This window comes from Lutjanus erythropterus, chromosome 22 (genome assembly GCF_056507025.1).
Source record: "Lutjanus erythropterus isolate fLutEry1 chromosome 22, fLutEry1.hap2, whole genome shotgun sequence".
NCBI classification, from domain to species: Eukaryota; Metazoa; Chordata; class Actinopteri; order Lutjaniformes; family Lutjanidae; genus Lutjanus; species Lutjanus erythropterus.
In genome coordinates this window covers 25,112,394-25,136,523 of record NC_139338.1, presented here as the reverse complement: position 1 = coordinate 25,136,523, position 24,130 = coordinate 25,112,394, and the positions used below count along the sequence as shown (strand labels likewise).

The 24,130-nt window shown below is 38.6% G+C and overlaps 2 protein-coding genes and 1 non-coding gene across 5 annotated transcripts in view; 2 read left to right on the top strand and 1 right to left on the bottom strand.

The window, feature by feature from the left end:
- tmem243b (transmembrane protein 243, mitochondrial b) overlaps nucleotides 1-24,130 on the bottom strand; it is a 38,270-nt gene that overhangs the window by 1,374 nt on the left and 12,766 nt on the right. Inside the window, exon 5 of one of the 2 annotated variants that reach the window (XM_084711004.1) lies at nucleotides 23,771-24,025. The exons of the other annotated variant lie outside the window; for it this stretch is intronic. Coding sequence (XP_084567130.1) covers nucleotides 23,906-24,025 — 120 coding nt within the window. The 3' untranslated portion in view covers nucleotides 23,771-23,905. Of the gene's footprint in view, nucleotides 1-23,770; nucleotides 24,026-24,130 lie in introns of those variants that run through there. 2 annotated transcript variants of the gene reach the window in all.
- On the top strand, nucleotides 412-18,718 carry LOC146307009 (CD9 antigen-like). 2 transcript variants are annotated; one of them, XM_084710995.1, is made up of 8 exons: nucleotides 412-570; nucleotides 11,927-12,029; nucleotides 14,849-14,946; nucleotides 15,549-15,623; nucleotides 15,724-15,825; nucleotides 16,675-16,764; nucleotides 16,991-17,074; nucleotides 18,003-18,718. In XM_084710995.1, exons 1-8 carry the CDS (start codon nucleotides 502-504, stop codon nucleotides 18,066-18,068), a joined length of 687 nt encoding a protein of 228 aa, XP_084567121.1. In that variant the 5' UTR covers nucleotides 412-501; the 3' UTR covers nucleotides 18,069-18,718. The 2 variants fall into 2 exon arrangements, with proteins under 2 accessions (XP_084567121.1, XP_084567122.1); XM_084710996.1 differs by lacking the exon at nucleotides 412-570 and adding an exon at nucleotides 4,926-5,126.
- trnat-ugu (transfer RNA threonine (anticodon UGU)) lies at nucleotides 2,268-2,340 on the top strand. Its single transcript has one exon. It is a non-coding gene; the product is annotated as a tRNA-Thr (tRNA).

The window sequence follows — 24,130 nt, the reverse complement described above, 5'->3', positions numbered from 1 at the left end:
TTTTAACTTTTACTTCAGTACATTACAGTTATTTTGAATTGTATGATAGCTACAACTTTTTTTAGTGTCATGGTTTCAGGGTGTAATTTATAGTTTCTGTCTTTCCTTCTTCGGCCTCTCTTTCTTTCACAAAAGCCTACAGTTTGGACATTTTTCTCAATCAAAGAACGTGTTCTTAGCTGTAAAAAAAAAAAAAAAGGATAAAAGAAGCAAAGAAAAGCAAAAAGAAAGAGAGAAATCTCTCCATTTCTGTCTCTTTTTCAGTGGGTGTTCAGCAGTTGATCGTCTCTGTTTCCTCCCTGCAGATCACACAGAGCAGCATCTGTTGAGCGCGCGCCCAGCCGACTACTGACGGAACTGCCCGAACCGAGCCGAGCAGAGCCGAGCCGAGCGGAGCCGAGCGCGACAGAAGCGAACACCTAAAAACTGACAAGCAGCGACAGATATTCAGATATCCGACAGTTTAATTACCAACTGACAGCGTTTAACGACACAGCAGGGATGACGGCTCTAAGCAGCTGGGAGTTGTGCGTCAAGTACGCCCTCTTCATCTTTAATTTCATCTTTTGGGTAAGTTACACAATTCAAAATAACTGATTTCAACGTTATTGTCACAATCTTTTAAAGCTAGAATCCCCTGAGAATGTTTGCTAGCTAGCCTAACTACCTCCTGTCCTTTTGAAAAGATAATGATGACAGCCATATTTGTTCCAGAAAGTTGATACTTTTAATAAAATTAGCAAAATTTTTATCTATTCAGTCTCTTTGGAGGGCCACAACTGCCAAAAATAAATAACTAAATGACTCAGTAAATAAATCAATATAGCTTTAAATGAACCAAAATAATATTAAAAAGAAATGTAGGCATTAAATCATTTATAATTTGTGACATAAATTGACATTTATGATTTTATTTGCTTCTGTAGTGTATTTATTTACCTTTGTACTGACTTCCCTATTTATTTAGTTTCCTATTTAATTTCCATTTTAATATTTTTGTCAGTATGTTTACGTGTGATACACTTGTCTTGCCTTAATTGGAGTTGGAAGTTAATGTATGTTGTGATAAACAACAGATAAAAAAAAGTCAAACCTCTTTTCTATCACAAATACTAGCACACAACTCATATAAAATCCAGTTATAAAGTTCAGCTGTTTTTATTTCACCCGATTTTAGGGGATGCTGCAGCCCACATAATTTATCTTGAGGCTTTCTGCAGATAAACTCAGAAGTTCAGTTTAACTTAAGCTAATCATATTGACACGTCATGCATTATATCAAAGTGTTATTTGAAAATAAAAGTTTATTGGTTCATAATTGTGTTTGATCATGAGATACAGTCCATATCACCACAATTGTTTTGTGATAATGTTGTTACTTCATACGCCATGGCCTCAGTTAGTGGACCTTTATCTTAATTAAGTCATTTTTGGTGTATTTTCCATCTGCAGTATAATTGGACCTCAGCTATTCTCACGCTTTTTCGCAGATGACAGGGGTGGTCTTCTCTGGTAATCTGCGCAGTCATCTGTTGTTGATTTGCACTTAGAGGAAGGAAACACCGAGCTGGGATCCATGAGCCAATGTGACAAACAACATGCAATTTTGATTAATTGTTAAATGACCCCAGCCCTCTGTTTTGGTCCTTATTTATTAGCTTGTTTATGTCACTAGTCATACACTACTCTCACTTAGTCATACTAATGCTGATACTGACCTTACTGAGTGGTCCGATGGTACTGTGGGAATGCAAAGAGATAAAACAAAAAAAACAAGGAAAACAGCTTCATCACTTTGACCACATAGGCCAGCTTTTAGAAAACTGAGAAACACGGATAGACTGGAAATGCATCACAGCAACATAAATGCTGCAACTCTAACATGACAAAATTTCCAGGGGATATTACAAACTTTTTTTTTTTCAGTAACTTCATTATGTTGTAATTTACTCTAAGTACATTGTTGTCATCACTTTGCAGTGCTTCTTTGCTTGTATTTGCATGTATTTGTTGTCAAAATGGTGCATATGTTGTTGCATTTTGCTTGTGTTTGGGCCATAGGCCTGACAGTAGTACGGTATAGTGCAAGCCAATTTGAACTAATGATGATTAAGGATGTTCCTGCTGACTAATTTTCCTGTCGATTAAACAAATTTTAATTTAGATGTAGAGGGTGACTAGTCTAAAAGTGAGAAAACACTCAGAAAACAGTCAAAATTGATCATAGCAGTTGTGGGTAAACAACATTGCTTTTCTGTAATGCACAGGGCTCCATAGCTCAGGGGTTAGAGCACTGGTCTTGTAAACCAGGGGTCGTGAGTTCAAATCTTGCTGGGGCCTTGTGAAGTTTTGAGGACAGCAAGTGCTCACTCCAGAGGGCACTGACTGGAGGGATGTAGGCCCCAGTTGTTCAGAGCACCTGATTTAAGCCAGTCCAATCATTTCATGTGTGTAAAACTTTCCCCTGAGGAGATACACCTTCCTCTCTGCACAGTGTGAGTAAAGTTAGCAGTGTGGTGCCATCAGCCCGCTCTGCTGCACACCTCTTAATGTGGTCACACGTTGCTCCTGATGAGTGATTGCATGCAAGGTTATTCTGAGTAAGCCCACATAAACCTAAGTTTCATTTTCTAGATCAAAATACTGACCAATTGCGCTAGTTTCTCATTTTTGGTCACAGCTAGGGTATGGAGTGAAGGGACTCCCTAAAAATATGGTATTTCATCAAAGTGGGTGTGGTTTTGCAGGACACAGCAGAGCACACTTCGGCGATTTCAGCCCATTGCTCTGAGAACACGATAAATAGTTGGACTGAGTGACAAAATATAGTCTAGTTTTATTCCTAAAGCTTGGAAAAGTGGTTAAACATGACTGAATAGTCCAAACATACACTATGAGATAAGTTTATTTGATGTTCTTCAGCCTATTTGGGTTGCCTCTATGTCGACTAGTCTAAATTAAAATTTGCATGTGATCAGCAGGGACATTAGTCACCAGGAACATCCCTACTATTTAGTTCAGGGGTGTATTGGGGGTGTAAAACCAAATAAACTCAGTTTATCCACCTCTTAGAAATTAGGGTGAATGTTTACTCGCCTGTTTTAACTCAACTGCATCTATTAATGTAGGAAAACAAGTACTGTATTACTGTTTTTACCATCACACCTCTGATTTAGGAATATTTTCCAGCATAATGTCATGATGGTCAATTTAAGAATTCATCTTCAGTCAGAAAAAAGTAATCCAAAAGTCTGCAGAGAAGTCTAATGTTGGTCACGGTTGCAGCTGCACAAGGAGCCAAAAAATAAGTGCATTGAAATTGATGATCACATAAATAGAAAAAAAAACCATCGCTCTTTGACGTTACAATCAGGTGAGAGATCTCCTGTGAGTTTAAACGTGGGGTTTTAAGGCGAAGATTAGGTTGATAAACTTTTTGCTAGTTTATCCGGAAAATGATGAGATGACTCAATGCAAGAATGTGCATCAGGCACACAACACTGATTATGCACCGACCTCGGCTGAAATTTTTAGGGACTACCAGGAGTGAAGTTTGTGCCATATGTGGCTAAATGAAAAAAACATGATTGGGCCTCTGAACCCTTTTTGGGTTTACAGCAGCTCAGAAAAATGCAGGTAAATTCCAGTAGAGGGCGGACTTGAGGCCAGTCTGTCATGAAAGGACCGATAAGTTGTGAAATCAATGCTTTTGAACTCTGTCTTTTGTGTGTGTTTCTAGTTCACCCGTGTCCTCTTATGTCTTGAGCTCCTCCTCGTCTTGTTTTACTCCTTTTGTGTCTTCATTTTCTAACAACCTCTTCTCAGTTTTCCCTTTATCTCCTGATTTTTAAAGGATTTCCAACACAAAGATCCAGTCTGAAGATGCACACAAATCTTACATACTTGTCAAACACATTAGTTTGTCACTCGTGGCAGAGAGAGAGAGAGAGAGAGGGAGAGAGGGAGAGGGAGAGAGAATGAAGGGAGGAAGCAAAGAAAGAGAGTGAGAGATCGGGGAGGCTTCAGCAGCCTGGAAACAAAGCTAGTGTTGTTGGTTTCACTGGGTCTACTGGGAGGGGAGAGCAGCTCGTGTTACCTCAGTGAACAACACTGAGCCCCAGTCCCAGGAGGTCTGTGTGTGTGAATACACCTGTAAAGCCTTCATTTCTCTTCATCCACCTCATTTCTCGCTTCTTCTTCAATCTTAAATGATTCAAAACGAGACAGATTGTTTTTCCTGAAGCAAGGTGTCTAGAGTCTAATCTGTTTGTCTTCTCTATTCTTGTCCCTCTCTGTTTTTGCTGTTTGTCAGTATTGCCAGTCTCAGTATGTTTTTCTCAGACTTCCCAGACACTTAGTCATCATCATCAATTTAGATAACCGAGTAGTTCTTAATGTCATTTATCATTTCAAATCAGTCACTGTTTCCTGCCTCAAATATGAACATTTGCTGCTCTTCTCAGTTTTATATCATCGTATGATTGTCGTAAAGATTAATCGATTATTATTCAATTATCAAATTAATCGCCAAGTCAAAATTCTCTGATTCTGCTTCATAAATGTGAATATTTTCTGATTTCTTTATTTCTCTGACAGTAAACTGAATATCTTTGGGTTACGGACTTCATTTTGGACTTTGGGAAACACTGATCAACATTTTTTTTTTTTTACCATTTTCTGAGATTTTACATACCAAACAACGAATTAACTAACTAATACAACAAATTTCCACATTATAATCCTGCTCGACCTGCTTGTTAACTGCTTTCACCTGTTCTGATTTACACCTGATGATCCTCTGCTTGAAATCCACTGGAACAGATAGTCCTCCCTTCACTCCCACACCTCCACCTGCTTCCTCCCCTGCCCTGTCCCGTCCCTCCCCCTTGCCTTCCTAAGTATACCCAGGTGAGGCATTCAAGGGTGTGGCTCACAGAAAACTCCTCCAGCTTCATCTCTCTTCTTTTCTCTCTTGTTCCCACACTGACAAAGGAGACAGTTAGACTCTTGCATCAAGACTCGCGTTTGGATTTTCTTCTTAAAATCATCTAAAGCTTGAAGTTGTCATCATGGGAGGATTGCAGTGCATCAAGTACCTGGTGTTTGTGTTCAACTTTCTCTTCTGGGTATGTAGTGCCACATGAACCATGCTAGTTGTGGTTGATACCTGAGAGTCTGGGTTAGACAGAGCTGGTGTTTGAGGGATTTGGTTGGTTCCTTTGGAGGTTTAAACAGGTTTCAGTGATTCCCTGAGAAAAATAAGCTTTAAATGCTTCAGGTTTAGTTTGTGGAGTTTAACTCAAACAGGGACCCAAGGCAACTTCAGTCAAGCTCGAAACTACTTTAAGAAAGTTTTTAGCCTTAGTTTGAGGGTTTCAAAATAGTTTTGTTTAACTGAATCAATTACATGTTCCTGGTATAGGATTCCCTCAAAAAACGTGATTGGATAAGTGAATTCACCTGTTGTCTGTTAGTGTTTGAAGTCACATTGTGCCTTCGGGAAACTGTGTCACTGCTCTGACAAAACGATGTCTGTCATGAAATTAAGTTTGTCCGGAGTTAAAACACGTTATCCTAGGGACATGCTAACACCAAAAACTCGATTTAAGAAGTCCATGATACATTGTTTATCATGAAATTAGAAAACAAAGAAAGATTATGACTAAAAATCTCCTCTATTAAATAATAAATTTCACACGTACAGCATTTTTTGTTTTAAAATTTGTTTTTCCTTCAACTCAAAGTGCTTCTGCTTTCCTTCTTCAATAAAATTAGCATAATTGTGTCCACAACCTGACACCTTTTTGCTAACATTGTATTAAATTTTAGGAATATAAATGATCATCTAATGTTGCCAGCCAATATAACGTTGTTAAAGCAAAGTCTAACTTTTTACCTTTCTAGCAGTGTGACGTTTTAACAATTTACTTTAGTCTTGTTTTTACTAGAGTCAGTAAAAGGGTGCCATCACAGGTGTTTTAGCTGTGTGCTAACTCTATCCACACGTTTCCTCACTGTAAACACTGAGAGCAACTGGTTTTAAGGCAGAAGTGTCCGGCTATGGGCGATAGAAGCAAATGGCATCTGGATAAGGATATAATTCCGGTTAACAAAAGTAGCCATGACGTTTGGCAATGAGTGATTGAATTATGTCAGTAACCTCTGACATTTGGAGAGGCCTATGTGGCTTGTTGTATATTTCGAAGACACACCTTGCTGGCCTAAATATCCAATCACACAGGAATAACTGGTGCCACTTTGCCGTTTTATCAAGGTTTACATTCCAGTTGACTGTTGGCTTTTGTCATCCGTGTGTGAACATCTCTTGAAAGTCTGAGTGTAAAAAAAATAAACAAAGGTTTCATGTCCACTGTAGTAAAAAAAAAAAATGTTGTTTGACAACTTTAAGGGTGTGTTTGCTCCTATATGAATGATAGGGTATGTCTGTGTAAACTGACTGAAAGTTAGTCAGCTGTTAGCGAATTTCACACAGATTTAGTCCTATATATCCACACTGCCTGCTGTGTTATTACTGTGAGTACCTGTTTACAGTGTTAAAGGAACACAGTGACTGTTAGTCCAAGTTTAATGACTGTTTTTACGGTTCCAGTCTGCAGTTTCAGTGTGTTATGATGGCACAGGAGCATACAAATGAGATAACAGCATTACAACTGAAGGATCAATCTGATGTAGAGAGAAACCCCACCTCCAAAAACAAACATCAGATTAGATGGGTTTATCACTGTAAACAAATTGACAACGTTTGTAGAAACTAAGGCTACATTTCCCACTTTTTCCACATTCACGGTGTCCTGTTTTAGAGGATATTTCCTCCAAAAACTGTAACAGGATGAAATTAGGAGGTCCTGTTGTCCTTGGGACAATAAAAATGACACATGGGACACAAAGGCTGGTTTCGACTTTGACTACGGCTTAGATATAACGGACGGTCGGACTTCAGATAGACGTATAGATTCATCTGTTGCACAAAACAGTTAAATTTTTGAGTATCTGAAGTAGGACTACAACACAAAGAATTCTGGGCAAATTAAGTCCTTTTTATAGAAAATTACAAAAATAGCTGACCGAGTGACCACCCCAGCAGAAACTATTTAGTCTTTTGGAGGAACTCAACAGCTATAAAGATATTTTACTGGTAAAGTTTAGCAAAGAGTATAATAATATTAAAAAAAACAAAAAACAAAAACCTGATATGGAAAAACATGTCAGTGACAGTAAACAGTGTTAATCTCATTATTGAGAGGAGCATCAAAGATGTTCAAAAAAATATTTAGAAATATGATACAAGACGCATTGTTCTCTCCAGAACAATGTTAGCAAACCACAAATTATGAGCCATGTTGTCCTTTTTTGTTGTTGTTTTGTGCAACTTATCAGTTGGTGGCACTGATTGTTACCATGGTAACATGAGTCTGAGGCCTGGGTAAGATGTTTTAACTTGTTTGGCTTACAGTTAGTCTTTATTTTTGTGAAATGGTCTAACTTGCACTAATCCATGAGCAAAATTAAGACTAGTTTAAAATATCTTTGTGACACCGGCACCTGGTGTCTGCGACAGTAGGAGTCTATCATTACGAAAACGTTTCCAAATAGGGGTTAGATAATCTGACCACATACTGAGTATCTAAATGGTTACTTTCATCTGGAAAAAAAACATGAAAACACAAAGTGACATATTAGTAGTGCTACAGTGAATTTAAATGACTGTCCCACATGTTATTGTGTATAGAGCTGCAACGTGTTGGTATAGCGGTCAGCTATTCAACTAATTGATAACTGTTTCAGCTTCTTAAATATGAACATTTTCTGGTTTCTTTAGTCCTTTACGACATAAAGCTTAATGACTTTGGTTTTGTGGGCAAACAAGACATTTGAGGACGTCACGTCGGCAGTTTTGGAATCAGTCGGCAACATTTTCACCGTTTTCTGTTATTTCATGAACCAAACAACTAATTGATAAATCAAGCAAATAATTGACAAATTAATAGTTAATTGCAGCTCTAATTGTGTACGACCTATTGTACTTCAAGGAAAGTTTAGGAGGAAAAAAACAAACTTAAATTTTGGGAGATGTTTGGGACAGTTTAATGTAAAATTTAGTTAATTTTGAGCCCTGGCTTTAAGATGCCCTGCCAAATCTTAGTCATCTCGCACAGTGTGTAAACAGTGTTGAGGCATGTAAAAAGCTGCCAGGCCTCTCCACAATAATTCATGTCTTTGTTGTAGGTGCCTCTGCAGTGCTAATGGTACACAGAGTGCCTTGTGGTTAATGAGAGGTAATGTGAAGCTCAAGGGAAAGGGGCCGTTTCTTCCAGGATACTTAAGACGGCTCATCGCTGCAACCGATACACAAACACTACAACTCCCCTGAGTACGTTTATTGTACATACAACACTAACATCCATTTATCACTGAGGACACTCAGTTTCCTGTTTTTGTCTCTCCTGTTTTATAACTTTAATGTAGCATAATGAAGAATAACAAAATATCTACTGCTAAATGAAATTAGTCTCCACTGCTTCATAGTCATCGCTGCAAAATACTGCCCTATGCAACACCTATCAGAAAGATCATTATGCTAAGCTAGGCTAAAAACCTCATGGACCTGCTTTTGTAGTGCACGCAGAGATAGTAGCATATTTCCCTAAACGTAGCACTAATGTATACATTAGGAGTTCTGCAGGCTGTTGCACCAGTTATGTAACTTCAAACATGGCAGTTACTTTATTCCTTGAGCAAGTCGCTTCTTATTAACTGTTGTCATGGTGGAAGAGTTGGAAAGTTTAATGTTTGAAGAGCCAGAGGAAATATTTGTTCAATATTTATTTTCATGATGACGCTGACAAGACTGCTCAGTATTATGGTGCACAGATCAGTGCTTTCCTTAGATTTTTTTTTTCAGGCCTGGTTATATGCAGATACAGACATCCTCACTATGTGATCTTATGCAGTACTTTTACCTTCTCCATGAAACTTTTTATTTAGCATAGAGTCTTACCGTTGTTAGTCAGTAGTTGCTTTCTCTCCCATTTTACCCAAATGCGGCACAAGGTGAAATGTAATTTTCCATCTTGTTGACCTGGTTAAGTGATGGTGTACAAATGGTGCCACTGAACGCAGTGGAAAGTGTGAAACTACCCAGTGATTAAAATGATTAGTTGATTAATCTTGAACTCACCTGGTGGATCAACCTGCTGGAATGCCCAAATACTTTTCATCTTAGTGTGTCAAGTGACTTGCCTGCATGTATTTTATGTGGGTATGTTTCAAACTCTCTTGAATATACACTGTACAATACAACGGCATGCTGTCTGTTCAGTGTTCAGCGAACACGTAAAGCTAACAGTTACTCAAACTTTAACAAATGTAATCCTGAGTTCAGCCACAGTTTAGGCTTGAGGCTATGTTTGACACTAACATCAGTCCTTAGTTTAGTCATAGTTTGTGCCATAAGCTGTGGTGCCGACTGATTGATGGGTGTGGTGGTGAATAACTTTTCTTTCAAGTATTATGTTGGACAGAAAAGATGTTGTTGAATCTACTTGCACATGACTCTCGCAGTGTTCTTTATAATTACCTGTAGTAATTACCAGAGGCTGTACTTTGTGTGTCTGGATATCTCATCACGTTACTCAGGTATATTAGTTGCAGAGTGGGTGTGGGTTTTTCCCCTATTCTTTATTCCCATTTTAAATTTATATGTCTCTGGATTGCCCCAGCCGTGGTCGGAGGCATTATGTTTTCTTGAATGCAATATCTCAAGAACGCCTTGAGGGGAATTTTTCCAACTTGGCACAAGTATCAAGGGTGACCTGATAAAAACTTTGGTGGTCAAATGTCACTGACCTCACAAAACCACATGAGCCTTGGCTGTTGCTGCTTTTGGAGAAGAAGCCATTCAGACGGATGAATCGGAGTCATCAGTAGTGAATTTAAGATGCTCCGTTGTTGCATTTGGGAGCAAAACACGACACCATAGTAGCTGAATTTCTCTAATCTGAACATAAATGAATTTACTTCAGTAATGTAACCATGAGCTCTGTGATTGGACGACCTTTGGGGCCTCTGTGAATAACATTTTCGATACCTAAACTTTTTTTTTTTTACCATATAATCAATATAGCAACTGATAAGGCTCAATTGGTTGGTTCAGTTTAGTTGTGGTAATATTTGAAGGTACAAGTAAATTGTCCTATGCCTCACAATGTGTTCATGTTTTGATGTTGAAGTTACATGTTTGAACTTTGAAAGTGCCTGTAGACATGTGAGTTGAATGCATGCATGTTTTCCAGTCTCCTAATGCATTTGTCCTTTTAAATTGTGAGTCTGGCATTATTCTCAGTTGACCAACTCAACCAGGGCCTCATTGCTTGACTAGCAGAAAAGAGAAATTTTTAAGAAACTACTGCTGTTAAATTTAACAAATGTTTGCTTAGCTCAGTGTTTCCAACATTTATATATGGTGATTACTACAGGACACTCAAAGAATCAGAATCAAGAATCTGTAAGGACTGAAATCGACAAAAAGAATTGGAATGAGAATCATTAAAATCGAACCCAAACTTTGTATGCACTGAAATAACGAACAGTCAGTTTTAGCCCTAATGTCTGACTGAACTCGCTCCTCTTCTCTGGAGTGGTGCAGACATCAGGATTGGGATGTAATGCAACAACTCTTAAGCAACAAAAATTCAGTTGCTGGTTTGTCACAGACCAGAATCCCAAATATTTCCCCAACTAGGCTGGGGTGGGAGCACATTCTTGTGTTTGTGTCCACTGACTCACGGTCAGCAGACTATAGCGGGACATGTTGGGGCATAATGCTGCCAGTCAGTGCAAGATGCTTTACATGTCACTCTTATCTCCTGTTGCTCAACAACACAGATGTCAACATTACGCTGTGGGACATTATGGAAGCTGTTTGGGTGGCAGCAAAGAGTTGAAGTAAATGTGTTGTGTGGTTGCTGAGGAGATACTGAGTCATTGTAGTGGGTTATTACTGTGGTGAACACCATGGGAGACGCACATACACAAGATGACTATCCTGCGTCTGCCCTCATGCTGTGTAAAGATCCATGAAGAGTGTGAATGAACCCCTGTGACTCATGCAAAGGCATAAAAACGTGAAAACCTAAAATCCAATATTTTGTGGCACTGATGAACGTTTTGTAGCACAGGCCACAAAATTTGTAACAAGTATAAAACGTGTTACATCTCTAAAAACCACCACAAGTAGTTAGCTTTCACTTTCAAAGGAGTGTTACTCATGAAAGACATTAATGTTGCATGCAGGAAACACAAATCTGACATGTTTTTATTTGCCTATAATGGTAAATTGCGGGGAAATGACAAATATTTTTCTATATTTTGTCAAGCTTCAGGTTTCAAGATCTCAGTTCAGTGCAGTCTTCATTGTTCTGCCTGAAATTTGGCTTGGAGCAAAAGCAGAAAGTGTTCAGTGACTTTTTCTGTACCAGCGCTGTATTTAGTGTTTAAAAAATTAGAAAAAGAAATATCCTATTTTGTGTGCCAAGGACTTTTTGTTTCTCTTTGCTGTGGCATCAGAAGAGACCTCGGGTATTGTGTTTTTAAATTCCTGCATTGAGTCAGAGTTGTGACCATTGTCATTGTGACCAGCTAGCTTTAGCAATTTGCTCAATCGCTGTGCCTAAGTACAGCCCACAGTTATAATGTGGGCATTAATACTGGAGAAAATATATAAATTCAACTTTATTATCAGCTCAGGCCACTTAATAATCTGAAAGAGTAGGAAATGTCCTCTTTCAGACCATGTTAATAGTACTGGATATGATTTAAAGGTGACAGTAAAGAGTTTAATTATGCTTGTTTTTATTTGGAGTCTGATCCATATTCATACATGTTTTTTTGTTTCCTCCTCATTTAGCTGGCAGGTACTGCAGTTCTTGCTGTGGGTCTCTGGCTGCGTTTTGACACCAGGACAGCAGGACTGTTTGAGGGAGAGGAGTCGCCGACAGTCTTCTTCACTGGTAAGAATCGAATCACTCGTCACCTTCACTTTACCGCACATTAAATAGGAGTTGAACCAATGACAGTATAATCTGTACATTTAGGAAATAATTTTCTCATATCCCTTAACTTAATTCTTGACCTCAGGTACTTAATGGAGCAATAAGCATCAGCATTATTAGATGAGTAGTGCAGCCTTAAGATGAGGGGTTTTTTTTGGTCTTTTAAAGGACATAAAACACAAACAGGAAGTTCACCTGAGAGATCATTAAAGTTTCATGTAATTCTAAGGCTCAGGAGTGTTATGGGCACAGTTTAGTGTTAAGTGCATGTCATGCCATTAGATGTTTTGTGATGCATTTGTTGTGTGTGGGAAGGCTGCTCTTTAATTGATGTGTGTTCACTTGGAGGGCTGTGGCTGTATTCACACACATCTTATTTTTACCATGATGAGTCCTCTTAAATGGATCCCAAACTGAAAGAACCGAGAGAACATATCCATCATTGTAATATATATGGTGATATGTCAACACTGCCGCCATATTGGACAGGGCAACACTGGCTTCTAAACAGATTTGAAATTGCATTCTTTGCTGTTTGTTATATTATTGGCAAATTTGGAAAATAATTTTAAATTTTGTATCTGCAAAACAAAGCATTGGTGTCTTATTTTTCTGAAAATGTTGCATGAGATAACTCATGTAGGCTTATTATAAGATAATCCTGCAACGTTTCATCATTAATTGGCCATTAAATAAAGGTGTGTTCGCTCCTTCACTTTGATCTGAAGAGGATTATCTGTGGTTCAAACATTATATCAGTATAATGCAGTCTGTCTACAGTAGTTTGATAAGTCTGTAATATAATTTTTCTGTCTCTCTTCGTTCATCTATCACTGTGACGAAATGCAGGCAGCCTGGACACTGTTAGCTTAAATATTTACAGCAGGACTATTATGAGATTTAAAGCATGATACACAGTGTGTATATGTTATTAAACTCAGCATTACTACAACAGACACACTTGCTGCTCTCTGTCATCTCAGTGTCGGCACAGTTCTCTGATGTACTGACTTCTGCTCGCTGCACTGTGTACTGTTCATTAGTCTGCAAATATTAGCAACTATTTGCAATTATCCACAAACATGCTAATGTCAAATGTTTATTTAAAAGTAGGTGTGTTTCTCCCTCCGATCACAAATTTATGGTCGTCTTTTGTCCATGCATTTCCATCCCAGTCCTGTAAACTGTTGGCTTACAACACAGAGTGCTGTAAAACCCCCAACTGAGACACATTCTGAATTTGCTGTTTACATGTCCAAAGAATGCTCCTAAAACCAGAGTAATACCAGTGTATCCCACATGTCTTGCTTCATTCAGAATGTGCAACCAGAATATGCTGTTTACCAACTCCATGTTGAATATAACAGTCATTGAAATCACTTGATAAATACAGCCCTAAATGTCATAGTCCTTTTTACCCACAAAAAACGTCAGCTCTCTCCTGTATTAAGAACATTTTCATCTTCAGACACCTTTTTCGGACAGAAAACTCTTGTTACATCGCTCTCTCTAAAGCCACCATAACTTTACCTCGCAGAACATGGGAGTTAGTTAGTTTGGGTTATTGTGTGACTCACTTTACAATAAGCGTCATCATGCATTTGTCAGATGTGACCTGATGTTGCTTCATGGTGGTGCTACATTAGGAACAAGCGGCTGCGGGGCGCACAGAGGGCAGCTGAGGCCAAAGTTAGTCCACAGCGAGGCAGCTCCTCCAGCCCGGCAGTTCCCTCCACACATTGCTTTCATTCTTCGCCGGCTGACAGGGGCGTCTTTGTCTCTACACTTTTGTGTTCTCGGAGGAACTCGCAGAAAAAGACGGACCTCGCTCCCTCCCGTCTCTCTTTGTGTTTCGCGTCCATCAAACTGATAAGTGAAGTGGGCAGTCAGGCGGCAGAGGATTGTTTTGAAATGACAAACATCTTAATAACAGCTTGGGAGAAAGACGCGCTGGAGGAGGAATATTTGTGTGGCTACTGTACCCGTGACATCAGCGCTGCGGTTATTGTTATCCTACAGTCATGTGTTTTCTGTGATTCATCACAATGAAAAACCACATGAAAGGAGCAAAAGATGCTGCGTGTTGATAGCTCTGAATCACTCTTCTGATGTTTTTACAGTTGTTTGGAAATTCACATTGTGTTTCCCACAATGTGATTTATGACATGTTGATGAGATGTTTCACTGAGTCTGATTCAGAACCGCATCCAGAGGGATTTATAAAACCACAACATCTGGACTCTTGTGTTGTATCTGCCTGGATTGTCACAGAGTGACATCAGCATTGACGCTACATGCAAATTTCTGATGCAAATTAACATGTACAAGAAGCAGATGAGGACGAACTGTAGGCAAATCACACAGTGGTGTATTGTTGCTCACGATAGTACGGGTAGAGCTGCATGGATTAATCAATTAGTTGTCACTATTAAACGAATTGATTATCAAAATAGCTGGTGATTAATTTGGTTTGAGTAATTTTTTGTGCATATTTTCTACATTATTTACTCCTTTTATGACAGTAAACTGAATATCTTTGGGTTGATTGGTGTTTCACACCATGTTCTGACATTTTATGCACCAAACAACTAATTGCTTAAAGGGATAGTTCACCCAAAAATTAAAATTCAGTCATCATCTACTCACCTCCATGCCGATTGGGTTTAATTGAAGGTCGGTTTTAACTTTTTTAGTCCAGAATCTCCCAAACAAGTTTTCAAACATAAACGTTGAAGGCCGTATCACCTGTCCCTAATATATGTCTTGTTGCTCCATAGGCGTGTACATCCTGATTGCGGCGGGGGCTCTGATGATGGTGGTGGGCTTCCTGGGATGCTGCGGAGCCATTAAAGAGTCGCCGTGCATGCTGGGATTGGTGAGTCACTGTTGGATCACCTGTCTGCCTGTCACAGAAGGTCTGAAGACATTTACATGCAGCTTTGTGGGAGATGAGTTCCAGCTTCAGTCTGGAAAAATAAAAAAATGTAAAAACCAAGACCTAACAGAGAGCGTTCACAAGTCGACCTCTACAACCACCGACCGACGTGACATGAGCGCTGTGTGTCTACTGTTTATCTCACCATCGTAGCAACAAAAGATAAACTGTCACCATAACTTTCCAGAGCTGTACAGTCCTGCCTCGGAGTTTTATAAACAGTATTATAAACATCTGAGTGTTTATAATTCTACCGTCCAGCTTCCAGTGAAACATGATATTTGATCCAGCTTCCCTGGATTAAATGTCATGTTTCAGTGGAACCTGAAACAATACCAACCAAACATAAAAAAAGATATTTACTTAACACTACAGATTATAACCTCAAAAATAACCATCCATTTGAATCAAAACCTCAAATGATCAAAAATTATGAGCTGCATCAGTTGTTGTTTTATAGCAGGGCTTTTAGCTCATGTATGTGGATTACAAGTAATTCCAGAAAACCTGCCGAGGGACCTGACACTTGTTTTCTTGTGTAGTTCTTCCTCTTCCTGCTCCTCATCTTCGCTGTGGAAGTGGCTGCTGGGATCTGGGGCCTCTCCAACAAGGACCGGGTACACAGCACATGCAGACACACCTCACACACTTTCAGAGTCTGTATTCAATCAGTAATTTGACTGGAGGCTTGTGTGTGTTTGTTGTGCGTGTGCTCAGGTGGTGGAGGACGTCACAGAGTTCTACAAGCAGACCTACAACAACTACAAAGACACCAGACAGGAAGCACTGAAGGAGAGCCTGCGTCTCATCCACTTTGGAGTGAGAACATAAACACACAGATGCACGCATGTAATCCATTACTACACAAGCCTAGTTAGGTCAACAACAATAGAAGCCAAAAGTAAAACTGTCATACGATAAAACTTGTTTTGCATGTAAATTAATGTCAAAATAAGTGTCCAGTGTTATCAGGTGCTGTAAGATAACTTGAATAATGGCATCTGTTGCCTCATGCATTCTCTATATAGATGCAAGGATGTTGCACTGATGAAGTTTCGTCTCATCACTTTGTCACTGTCAGCCATATTTTTTTTTCTTTTGACTTTGTGCATCTGCAACACTTGCAAGCTGGGAAATTCTGACCTCCGGCTTCGACTGAAACACAGCATAAAGCTAAACTAAGACGGTGAACGTTAGACATGCTAAACATCAGCATGTTGAGCATCAATGTTAGCATGTTAGCATTTATCTCAAAGTGCTGCTGTGCTGAAGTCCAGCCTTACAGAAATCTTTAGCTTGACTGTAGACTCTCAAAGTCTTGTTTTCTTCTACTTGCTCATGTTAGCTTTAAGTTTTAAACTTGTAGAGTTTTGCTATGATGTGTATTTATTCTGAAAAGTACTCTGAAACTGTTTTATATGTCAAGACATCTGTGTTGCTTTTCAGTATTTTAATTTCTGGTTGAGCACATTTGTTTTTTTTTTCACATGCTAAAACAAACTTTTCATGCATTTTTTTTTTTTGAGATTTTATACCTGTTAAATATATTTTGTTGTAGGGATGTTGAACACAGCTATATGAAAACATCTGATAACTGATAAGTAACGAATTGATTGAATGATTTGACTGACTGGAGGAACTTGTGGTATTCTTGTTTCCTCCTTACAGCTGAACTGCTGCGGCCCTACAGGGACGGTGATTGATGCTGCCAAAGATATCTGCCCCAAGAAGGAGGGACTGGAGGCCCTCATCACCACGGTAACAACATACAGACAGGGTTTCTGACTGACTTACATGAACAGGACTTGAATCCTTTATAATGTATAAATTCTTTTGTTAATCTGATTCTCACCTGTTTTTTTTCTATTCCAAAATAAATGTTGACACCTTCCCGTTTAGAAATCATGATTGCAGTGAGCTGTTAATATTTTGTACTGAATACGACATAGTTGTAAAGTCATGTCTTTCCTCTTTGTTCTGGCAGAGCTGTCCAGCTGCCATCGACGAGATGTTCAACAACAAGCTGCACATCATCGGCGGGGTCGGCATCGGTATCGGTATCATCATGGTGAGACCAGAGCTCAAACACTGATGCAGTCAACATGAGTCTGTGCACAAATACAAACTTACAGAACCTTTTAAACAGATTTTATCTTGCATGACTTCCTTAATCCATTTTAAATGAGATGATTAAACTGACTGCTTTGGCCATGGACATCCATGTGGTGAGATAATTTAATAAAATTTAAAGGATGTTTCAGAAGTAAGACGGTCTAAAGCCCCTTACCTCTGCAGAGACTTCAGTTTTACGCCCTATGAAACCACAAACCTACATGGCCAGATATGGCACTCTTCAGCTCAACAGTCTTGCAGTGCTCTGCTCCTTTATTGGAAATTTGTTTCCTGTTTTTCATCAGTACTCACCAGTGTGGTTTTACTAAGTTGTTGCTAAAAAAAAAAAAACAACACAACCCTGCCATGGCCTCTGCTCATGACATTTCTGTCTAAGCTGCACTCGCTCAGAATTAAGATGGTTGTCAGGTTCAGTCTCTGGTCCGAGTTTGGACACAGAATGAATATTTTCTCAGAGCCAGATTTAAAATCGGATTCAAATCAATTAAATTTACTGAATAGTGAACATGGACAACAAGGCCTGAACCTCCAGAACCTCCAATGTCACACACACTTATTTATCCATGAAAATCCGCTCAAGTCCAGGTCTTGCTGAGGATGAAATCCAACAGGAATTGGAAATTGTTATCATCATAGTATTTGCATGCAAAAAAGACGTGTTAAACAGCCTTTGCCTTTTCATATGTCAGTGAACTACTTTGCCTAATCATGTGTGGTGGAACCACGGGCAACAACAGACTGAAAGAACCTTTTAGTTCCTTGAAAAGTAATTTCTGGGACAGAAAGTTCTGGGTGCTGAAATGAGTTGATAAGTTGGAGATTCTTTAAAGTGACAAACACTGATGAACACTTTCTCTCCACAGATCTTCGGGATGATCTTCAGCATGATGCTCTGCTGTGCCATCAAGAGGTCCAGAGACTTTGTCTGAACAAAACACACAAAAAAAACTCCCTCCATCTTTAATTTATGTGTCCTCATGTTCACAACCTCCCTGAGAGTTTCTATCAGTTTAATAATCGTAACAGCCATCTGTTAGTCTGGATCCATACAGGATGGCCTCGTCGACCTGTGAGAGTATGGACCCTTTGCTATGACCCTTAATTTTCTGTTTTTTTTGTCTCTCTGGGTTCAAATATAAGTGTAAGTAAATTGAACAAAGGGGTGTGTTTAGTCTCAGTTTAAGGAATCTACATCAACACACAGAACAGGTCGATCATCTGCAGGAAAAAGAGACCTTAAAGACTCTGCTGCCCCCTGGAGGATGTTGAAGATCACTCCTGTTAACTCTGTTTTTCTTTTGTCAGCTCTTCCCTGTTGGATAATATCAGTTCAGTTCATGTAAAAATGTGTTTAAACGTTTGCCTGTGGTGAGTTGTAATCTAACAGGCTTTTTGCAGCTAACTGAATTTTATTGTGTGACTTTTTTTTTTTTAATTTTGCTCGTTCCTGAAGTTGCACGTTAGATGCTTTTGATTTTTATATAAAAAACCAGAACTTTGGAGTTTTATGCAAATATTTTGATGAATGCAGTTCAAATATATCTTTAAAATGCCAAATAAATAAACTAATGAACACTGATTTATGGTTAAACTGAGCCTTTGTAAAGATGTTTGTCAGACATTAATGAATGTTGTTGGTGTTTCAAAGACGACCGTGGAGACTTTTCAGTACAAGTACACTGTAGCTCAGTTGAAAGTTGGTGGTTGTTAATTGTAGGCAGTGACAAAGTCAAATTAAATGTATTGTCCAGAATCACTGGTTGTGTCCGTTGCTAACAACAGAGCCTTTGACAGAGCGTCTGTCTCGGCAAATCACACATTTAAACACAAATGTGCAAAATAATGTAATTTATTCAGTGGAATTCCATTTTTTAATTTGATACTGATCCGTTTTTCTGGCGTGACATACCATACAAAGCAAATGTTTATGAGTAACTTTAAAGTTTAAGTGCAAATTGGATCATTTGAATGATCGTAAGGTTTTTACAAAAAACTAAAGTTGCTGGTTTTAATTGTCATGACTCAAATTCCACATCATGCTAAAGAGTCTGAATCAAACTAAAGTCTTTGTTTCTTCCTCTGGTTCCATCTCACATCTAAATGTCACACAGTGAAACAAAGCACAGAGGCAGTCAGGGTACACAATTATTTATTCCATGAAATAAATGAAATAAATAAAAAAAAAAAAAAAAGAAAGAAAAGAAACACATGGCTTTGACAATCCTAAAGTCGGGGCGAGGTCGACTCCTTGTTTTCCCCTCCTCAGTTTCTTTAGCACTAAGCTGTTTGTCACTGTGTCAGTTTAATGTCACAAAGCTTCACTGCAGTCAGACCACCTGTAAACAAGCTACAGCTGCAAAACGACGACACAAATGCTACCGGAGGAAAATTAAGCTACGTGATGCAACTTTAGACGTCTTTTTTTGACAGAAAATGAGAAACTGTTGAGAGACAAACTAAAACATTGTTAGTTTTTGGTGTTTTCATGGGATTTGTTAACAGTGAGACAAGTATAGAAAAGTGGCAGCCTCGTCCTTTAAGTTTTCTTTGATTTTCCACATCCTGTGATCAAACCTGACACCACAATTTGATTTTGGCAGAAGATGTGAACCTACAGGGTCTTAGTCTGTCTTTCTGTGATTCATTCTTGGTCACAGAGCTGAGATGAATAGTCGATTAGTCAGCTGACTGAATCTATAGATGGTTAAGCCCTCTTTTAAAAGAACCAGTGTGTAGGATTTAGTGGCATCTAGTGGTGAGATTTCAGATTGAAATAAAATCACCTTACCCTCCCCTTTCAGGTATGCAGGAGAACGTGAAACTCGCAAAAAGCAAAATGCCATATCTAGAGCCAGTGTTTGGTCTGTCTGTTCTAGGCTACTGTAGAAACACGACAGTACAACATGAAGGAAGTTAGCCATCAGGACTTTCTGCCAGAAAGCTTTCTGAAAAGCTTATATTAAGGCTTTAAGTTATACATAAATACATTCATTAAGGGTGTGCCTGTTTTGAACAACAGGTACCATCACAGATGACTAGCTGTTAAGTAGCTGGTTCATTCGACCCATGCTCAGCCTCTAAGACCATTTTTGGAGTAGTGTTGGGCAAGTTCCTGGATTTGGTAATTAGTTAGTTACTTTTCTCACAAAGTAATTAAATAATTTTTCCAATTGCTGCAATATGAAGGTAATTAGTTAAATGTCAGCTTTAACTCTGTCAGAAAGCGTTGAAGGCTAGCTTCTCCCATGTAAAACCCTCACCCTCTGTAGATATAAACAGCTCACTTTAAGGTAAAAAAAAAAAACCCACACTGATTGTTATTTTCAGGTGATTATACACTAATGAAAACATACTTTTGACAATAAAATACTCCTAAATGTTACACACTGGATCTTTAAACCACATTTTAAGCAAGAATGCTGAAAATCCTCTAGTTTCTTTGTCTTCTCTATTAGTAAAAAGAATTTCTTTGGGTTTGGGACCTGTGGTAGGACAAAACATACCATTTAAAAACAATTAATAAAGAAAATAATCATCATATTGATAATTGCTGAATTCCATTCAAGTCACTTTGTCCAATGGACCCACCCAACTATGGTGCATTTAGAAACAGCTTTTCTTTACTTTACATCAGTGTTGAGTGTCTCTAAAGCAGGTACACGGACATCTGTCTGTAAACCACAGTTTTTTCTAACATTTAGACCAAAGTGAATGTACTGAGCCAAGTGGACCAAAAATACCAAACATTTTTATGATTATAATTCTCGTTCTTGATGTAGAAACAAACTTAAAGCTACTCTGTGCTACAGACACTGGAAAAAGTCCAGCTCTGATATGTAAATGGCAGAATTATTAGTGCAAAATTTAGATGGCAGACACATCAATGTGATATAGAAACGTACAGATCAATGTAAAGATCTCTTGTGCAGCTTCAGTGTAAAGTTCGGAAGCCCTGAGAGGAAAATGAGGAAAAAAATCTGGTGATTCAATTTCCAGGTTTGGTCTAAATTGTTTTCTCTCCTGTGTTTACGACTTAAGAACAGGTGAAAAAAATGTTTTGACAGGATCATCCAAAGTTAAAAGTTTGACTAGAATGTACTTTAATTGGCACCGAAAATTGGCAGCCAAAAGAAACACGTGATCATAATGTTACATAATAAGTGCATGGAGAAATTAAAACTCACCTGGAAGAGAACATGAACGCTTTTAGTCCTGTTTAAAACATGGAGAAGTGGAGTACTTCAGCCTCTTGTGGTCAAACTGAGTGTTACAACAACAAAAAAACCCCATGCCAAAATTTTTACTATAGAAGAGTATTAGTGCCAGACATAAAAAATAACCAGTGTTTTGTTTTTTAATTTTGCATTCTAATAATGTAGTCAAAATGTTGAGAATTAAATCAAGATGTCAGGAATAAAATTGTGAAGTAAGTCGAAATATCGAGAATAAATGCTGAATATAAAGTTTAAATGTCAAAAACAAAATTGAGAATAAAGTCAAAATGTTTAGAATAAAGTTGAAATATCAATTAAGCCAAATTATTGAACATGAAGTCAAAACGTCAAGAATTAAGTCAAAATGTCGACAGTAAAGTCGAAATTTCAGTGTTTCAACTTATTCCAAACATTGCGACATTTCAGTTTTATTCCCATAATGCAAAATAAAAAAACACTCTTCTCTCCTCTGATTTAGTTTTTTCTTAAACCTGACACTAAAACTTCAAGTTCTACTTTATTCTTGAGAACCAAAGTTAAATAAAATCTTTTTTCTCTTTCTAGTGTCCCACATACTCCATCAAATTTTTCCAATTTGTTTCACAGATGGAAAAAAAGAATTAAACTGAAAAATTATCTTGGCAAAACACTTTTTCCACCTGTTCTTAAATCATCAACACAGGAGAGAAAACAATTTAGACCAGATTAGAAAAGGCTCTCAGGGCTTCCACAGTAAAGCCATGTGGATTGTTCCCATTCATGTTCGTTGGTGCTACAGCTGGCCTGAGAGAGAGAGTGTGTGTGTGTGTGTGTGTGCGTGTGTGTGTGTGTGTGTGTGTGTGTGTGTGTGTGTGTGCATTCATGGCTTCGACAAAAGTGTAAGTCGACCAATACTTAGAGCAAGAATTGGCAGTCTGTCAGTGTCGTTCAGCATTTAAACAAGTTTCTAATAAAAAAAGAGAATCCTCTTAGTCAGACTTGATTTGGAAAAATTCATTAAATCCAACCATGATAATCAGATAAACTGCGAGAGCAGAAAAGAAGCAAAGAAAACGTACAAACTGTTGCATATATTTGCCACAGAACCCTGAAGCTGCTTGTGCTATTGCTGTGTTAGCTAGTTTGTAATACAGTCTACAGTACTGAAGGGAAAAGGAGGCTCCATCACCCTCCTGCTGCTTCACCCAGTGTGTTTACAGGCTCATAATCTACATCCTGGTTAAAGGAAAAATCCACCCTGTTAAAATATGAACAGATAAAAAAACAACAACAACAACAACCGGCTCCGGAGAAAAATTAATTTCATGTGAGTCGAGAGCAGAAAAGCGTTTTCAGAAAATCTAAAAAGGTTGTCAGTTATCAAGTGAGTCGGTTAGAGAAGTAACACTTAATTTTAAGGGTTGAGCATAAGAGTGTTATGACACCGTCATAACCATGTCATGACACTTGCCATGAACACAAGGGAGTCTTTATGAATTTTTTGGCTGTTGAGTGTCATCACCTCCTCCTCCTCCTCCAATCAGATGGTGTAAAGAGGAGTCACCATAGCAACATTGTGATTTCACACATCCAACCACGCAGAGAGCAAATCTAGAGGTGCATTCAGGAGCTCCAGAAGCTCCACTTTAAATACTGAAATAGGGATATTTTCCAAGCAAACTTTTCACCTGATTTTTTTGGTCAGAATTAGTGCAGCGGCGGCTTCACTGGTCCAGTTTCTGGTGAGATTTTGTGCCCCTGAATGCACCATGAAACAGACAGGCAGCAGATTTGGGGTTGGAGGAATATCTGGAATGATTGTGAAGTCTGCGTCACAGATTTGGTCTTGGAAAAACAAACTCTGAAGGAGAAGCTGCTTGAACTGAGACACAGCTTGTGTCTTGATTATATTGCATGATTACATAATATAATAATATGCTGGCCTCCTTTTTTCTGACAGTTTAAAGATATAAATAAAGGTGGTCGGCAACTTAAGGGTAAAGAAAAACATGTAAAAAAAAAAAAAAAGGGCAGATTTTTCCTTTAACTATCCCACTCATATTCATTAAATACTCATTATAATCTGTCATAAGTGCTTGTTGTTGTTGTGAAGAGTAAATATTGATGTTTATGTGCATGTAAACACGCCTGTTTCAACTCAAAGTTCATCCTCCAGCTGTGTGTCTCCAGGCAGATTTTTGGCTTCTAACAGTACGTCATGATTTCTACTCTGTGACGTCGTGTGTGTGTGTGTGTGTGTGTGTGTGTGTGTGTGTGTGTGTGTGTGTGTGTGTGTGTGTGTGTGTTTGCAGTGTATCATGGTTCAGCACCAACAGGTCTGACAGTTTTTCATCCCACTGGAACCATTAAAGTCTCACTGGTTTTTGGTCCTTCAGTTTGCTGCAGCTCAGCTGGGAAATTCATTCAAGTTAGTGTGTGATGAGTTCTTTTTTTTTTTTTTCGTATGTGTTGGTCTGTCTGTCTCTCCATGTAGTCCTTCCACGTGTGTTTCTGTCTGTCAAGGCCATGTCTTCCCTTCTTCTTCTTCCTCCTCCTCTTCCTCGCCCCTGTCTTTACCTGACATCGTGGAAGTAGAGGTTGGCACATAGACACAGCAGCACGATGGACACCAGCATGTAGTAGATCAGATTCCTGAATTTAGGCTCCAGGTCACCCTGCCGGTACCAGAATATCTGAGGGGGGAAAGAAACAGGAATAATAAGGAACTGTTTTGGATTTTTATACAAAATTCACAAGAAAAAAAAAGTAATTTATAAAGGAGTAGTTTGGCTTAAACT